A 5,701-nucleotide genomic window follows, 5' to 3' on the forward strand; every position below is an offset into this window, starting at 1 on the left:
GAAATAGGCTAGTAAATAAGTTTAACTGGGTTCGTAAATAATATTGTCCTCAAAATATTGTGGCTGAGACATGAGCCGATTAAACGTAGAAATAGGAAACCTAGAAATATAGTAAAAACGCTGAATAGTAAGTACTCCAGCGTCGCAACATGCCGACGTTGGTACGAGTAGGTTAGTCTACAAACGTCGCCTAAAGTAATTGATTTTACGCGGCAGAACGAAAGAAGGAAACTCCGCTTTTCAGTTGTCTCAGGCGATTGATTTTTGACAAACAATGACCTTTCAGAGGTCAAATTGCTGTCAAGAATATGAATTGGCTGCTTCGCAGCAATTAATTTAATTAATACTTACTTGGACAACTTCACACATATTTTCAAGTTTCTCTTCACTGTCTGAATCATCTATATAGAGTGAAATAAAATAATGTATTAGAAGAATCAAAAAGCAATAATTATAATTTCTTGAGTGCTACCAGTTTCAGAAACGATTTGTTTTAAGACTCTTTCAATTTTTGAACCCTTTTTTTTTTTTTGAACATTTTGAACCCCCTCCTTCAAATCCTTGATCAGCCCCTAATAATAATATAATACATTAGAAATAAAGGCAATCATTAATAAGTCCTTCTATACCATCTCCTTTGTAACCAGAGTCATTTGCTATATAATTACTAACAATGACACATTCATTAATCACATATTTATTATTTACTTTATTTATTCAGGTTTAAAAAACATACAAAAACTGTTAGTTGTAGCATCATGGCTGAAGCGACTTCACTTAAAATGAGTGTAAAAAAAAAACCCAACACATACAGTACATGTATATATTTAGCATAAGGAAGTGCTTATCTACAAACATCTTATTGCTAATATACAGGGCCATCTGCCAAATTGCTAACAATGACAGAATTCAATAATTAAAATAAATTAGCATAAATTAGCATGCATTATTATATAATGCACCTTGCTATAAGCACACAACCTAAGGACATCACTTGTACTCTATAATTTGTCCAAATTAAATGTCATACATAAGTGTTAATGAATTGTTCAATGTCGTACGCACCTAAAGTCATTCTCTGTTCCATTGGTAAATAGGATGATAGGTGGTTAAAGCTGACTGCAAGGTGGCGCTTTGACTTGAGCAGAGCTGTGACCACATTACGATACACCTGCAGAGCCTGCTTCTTCGCCTCAGGTGATGGGCAGTCATCAACCTATCAAATTATGATAATTACAGACACATCTGAGTCGAAGACCTTATTGATATCTCTGATTCTCTCTTATAGATTTCATATCCTGATATAGGTGCTAGACTTGGAAATGTTGATTGTCACATCATGCACGTAATTAATTTCTATCGCACACACTCCAGAGAACCATTAAGGTTTGACACCTCTGAGCAGTAGCCTTGGTGAGCTGGCATTCATCATTGTACAGTAAGCCTCAAAATATAAATATCCTCTTCTTCTTAACCTGTGATTGGTTGTGAGCCTAATTTATAATTTTGAAATTTATAATTAAAAAGCACTATTCTAACTCATTCATATTCTTTTAGGCACCCAACCAGACTCCTGGATGAAAGAGAATAGAAATGCAGTTGAACTTGTCCAAGTCAAATCCAAAATGGCATTGAAAAATTGTGACTTACAGTTCGTCAATTAATGGAAAACACAACAATTTTGCATGGAAAATAAGATCGACTTAGAAATTATTCGAGTTAGGCAAAGTCGACATAGGCAAGTTTTACTGTAGAGCCATGCTCAAAGTCAAAAGCAATGCGCCCCACAACAAACCTCAGAGGGTGGAGTTGTGCATAACTGGCGCCCAGAACCCAGGGATTTAAATTAAAGGCAATCATCTTAACCACAAAACCAGAGCCTTGCAGGTGTCAGCGTTCCTATGCATGATACATGACCTCATATTAAGAAAATATAAGGTTGGGTCGAATTTGTGTGGTGGTTGAACTTGAACAAATTTCCTTGAGAAAGGAAAATATAACAGTAATAGGGAAAAGAGACAAGAAGGTAGTACATTGTAATGTAATACTCCATGTTACATTGATTCAGTGTTCTGATCAGTTAGTGGATTGAACAATTCTCAAGTATGACTTAATTGTATGTCCTATTCAAATATGAGTATAAATTATTAAATTCAATAAAACATGTCATAAGCCTACGAAATTAGAACAAAAAGACATACATTCAATTCATTAGAATTATCATTTTTTAAACTATTGTTTACCGCAATTCCCAAAAAAAAGCAATCCATCGCTCGACTCTTTAATTAGTGATCAACAATTCTTAAAAAAGGAAAAGGTGCATTATATTCTTCTGTATACTTATTGACAAATTATTGACAAATATGATTCATTTCTTATATGTTAAGAATTACTGATATTTTTGGAATATCCACCATAAATAAAATTAAACAGAGACTTTTTGTTTGACTAAAGTTAAACATGAAGCATGCCCTAAAAGCTTCTAATCTATTACACTAGGAGTGTTTTTTAAGTAATTAATTCTTTAATGATTATTAATGTTGTTAATCTATAAATTAATGATTTTTATTGCCCATTTCAAAGTCTTTTGTATGGTTATATCATAACATTTGAGTTTATGTTTTGATGTGCCATTTTATTCAGTCTTTAAATTTGTATAATTCAACTACAGTACTGTTTTTATAGCTGCAACAAAAGGATTGACTCATTGATTGAATTGAACATATATTTCAAAGATCTTTAACACAAATTAAATGGTGTTTAATTTTTCCCCTTTATTTTACATCCAACAGCTCTTTAAGAGCCTTAGGGAAATGTTGTTAACTGCCAGACTTCTTTTGAGGTTTCTTGAATTGTTATAAGTTACATACTGTCATAAAAATGGTGTGTTTAATAAATTGGCAGGTAAATACTAGGGGGACGAGTAAACTTTTCGCTGGCAATGGGATAGTAATTTTTATTCCTTTTGCCAAATACTAGTTTTCTCGTCTGCTTTTTGCATGAGTTGGTATATCTTCAGAGGGCTCCCCCACTTGTGCAATCTTTCGTAATACTGGCAACATATAACACAACAAACATAATAAGGTATGTTATGTGTGTGTTATTGTCTAGGTCTATCTTCCCCAAATCATCAGCCATATGTCTGTGGTTCTACAATGTGTAACAATGAAGTAATAAACGCTAGAATGTTACCCTGGTTCTGACGAGTATAGTCGTCCCTAGCAGCCTGTAAAACCATCCTGTGGGACGAGTATATGTTGTATTAAGTCAGATCTGTACTAGTACTGATTGATGCTGAATAATCAGTTTTGGTTTCTAGTTGCGAGGTCATACTCTACTCTATTTATGATAGTTCCAGAATTTACAAAACTACTTCAATAAATTGCGTACCATAAATATTAATAAACGAGTACATTGGGATTAATTTTTTTCAAAAGTTTAATATTAATAATGAATAATAATAGAATGGAAATCCCTAATGCATTTATACATTCATTATGTCAAATGTAATAGTTCCAAAATTTACATAATTACTTCAAAAAATGTTGTATATCAGTATTAATTAACTTGTACACTGGGATTTTTTAAAATTATAATAATATTAATAATGAATACTATAATGGATATCACCAATGAATTTATACATTCATTACGCTGAATGCAAAGTGGCAAAGACAGACCATATTTTTTAGAACAATCTGTATTATTGGAAAAATTAATTAAGTTTGACAGTGATACTGTAAGTCTTCTTTGACAAGTAAGAAATACTAAGCCAGTCGTCACTACGAGCTATGTTGCAGGTGAAGCTAAAGGAGCGGGTGTAATGAAATTACACCTAATCAATAAAAAGAAACAAATCAGTAGAATCATTCCATATGAATCCAACACACTTTTTTGCCCGACCCCCTTCAAATCGCCCAATATTTTGCATGTTGGGGGTACTACCTGAGATAACCCCACAATGAAATTTTTGGCTCCGCGCCAGCATTTTCTGATGAGGTAGAGCAATTTGAAATTTTCATGAGTCACCAAGTTTTTCACCAAATAGAAATGGAGTTACATGCCAAAATATTCAATTTTCGATGGTTTATTATGGCGGCCATTTGAATTCCAAAATAGCTGCCATCCTAGATATATAAAAATCATGTATATTGGACTCAAAGAGCACAATAACATTATGCTTAAACACCAAATTTAGCATTTTTCATCAGAGAAGTGAAATTACAAACTAAAATATTCAAATTTTGAATTTAAAAATGACTACCATCCTAGCTTTTTGAAACTATATTTATTGTATTCAGAGAGCCCAAAATCATATGATTAGATCCAAATTTACCATTTTCCATGGAGGAAATGTGGAATTATACTGAAAAATTATTTTTTTGGCCATTTTTAAGGTGGCCATCTTGATTTTGAATATGGCTGCCATTTTACGTTTTTGAAACCTGTCTCATTGGCTTCAGTGACCATAATAACATATAGTTAGACACCAGATTTGCCCTTTTTCATTTTATATAAGCGAGTCAATATCATTATTTTGGTCGCCATTTTGAAAATGGCCGCCAAAAAAAGTGCCGCCCTTTTTCTGGAGGTTCTCCCTCGCTCAATTTCCTATTTATACCCTAGTGATGCTAAATCAGCAGTGAAACCTTGGTCCCAGAAAAATGGTCACGGGGCCCCTGATTTTCACTATACTACTGTATGGTGCCAGTTTCATAGAATCTATCAGCAGATTTCCTGGAAACTCAGTGAAACTATCAATACCTAGGCACAAAATGTAGTCTAGAGCTAATATATTTCATTTGCCCACAATGAAAGTTTAGGGGCATCATGTGGGCTAAGTGTCCTAACTGAGGTGAGAATTTTCCAAAAATCGGGATATATACTTTTGTGATATTTTGGGTCAAAGGTCAAGGTCATGTGACTTGACCTATATAATTCTCACTAGTCCGGACATCATCGAGTTGCATATCATTGGAAAAAGAATCTTTTCTCTATCCAACAGTATTAGAATTTCTCCAATACGTTGAGTTTCAAGAGAGATATCAGCAGTTGTCTGTCAGAAGGTGAGTTTTTTAGCCAAATCTCATGAAAATTTCAAATTGCTCTAACTCATTAGAAAATGCTGGCACGGAGCCAAAAATTTCACTGTGGGGTTATCTCAGATAGAACCCCCAACATGCAAAATATTGGGCGATTTGAAGGGGGGGTCGGGCAAAAAAGTGTGTTGGATTCATATGGAATGACTGAGTAGTAATAATTAATAATCACAATAATAAAAATAATAATTAATAAGTAATATTTATTTGCTCTTACAGCGAAGTTGACCCTCAAACATTGAATACAAATATACAAATAAATAGGTTAACATAAAAACACTACAACAAAAATTCTATTATAATAAAAAATTGTTTAACTATAATGAATACAAAATCCGAAATGCAATTTAAAATAGCATTCAGTATATAAGTAGTTTATATTCAAGACATAAATTTACTAGTAGGAGTTTACTGTACATATAATGTATTTGTTTTATTTGCTTTCCTGTTTCAGAATATATTCACAGATATTAAAAAGAAAATTTAACTGCCATCGTCGTGCCTATGGTTTGCCTCCTTAAAAAATAAAATTGATTTCTTAAGCCACAATCGCACTGGACTTTTTTTGGTAAAACTAACCAACACGTTGGCTAGTTTTACCA

General features: G+C 33.0%; 1 protein-coding gene across 2 annotated transcripts in view; it reads right to left on the minus strand.

The window, feature by feature from the left end:
• LOC117113240 (protein FAM135A-like) overlaps positions 1 to 5,701 on the minus strand; it is a 37,670-nt gene that overhangs the window by 13,686 nt on the left and 18,283 nt on the right. For both annotated transcript variants that reach the window (XM_033256531.1, XM_033256530.1), the window contains exons 8-9: positions 1,066 to 1,216; positions 352 to 401 (exon numbers count right to left, since the gene is read on the minus strand). In XM_033256531.1, the coding sequence (XP_033112422.1) occupies positions 352 to 401; positions 1,066 to 1,216 (201 nt within the window). The remainder of the gene's footprint in view (positions 1 to 351; positions 402 to 1,065; positions 1,217 to 5,701) is intronic.

The sequence above is a fragment of the Anneissia japonica genome, unplaced genomic scaffold (genome assembly GCF_011630105.1).
Source record: "Anneissia japonica isolate Jap-2015-1 unplaced genomic scaffold, ASM1163010v1 scaffold287593_len981703_cov172, whole genome shotgun sequence".
In the NCBI taxonomy this organism is placed as follows: domain Eukaryota; kingdom Metazoa; phylum Echinodermata; class Crinoidea; order Comatulida; family Comatulidae; genus Anneissia; species Anneissia japonica.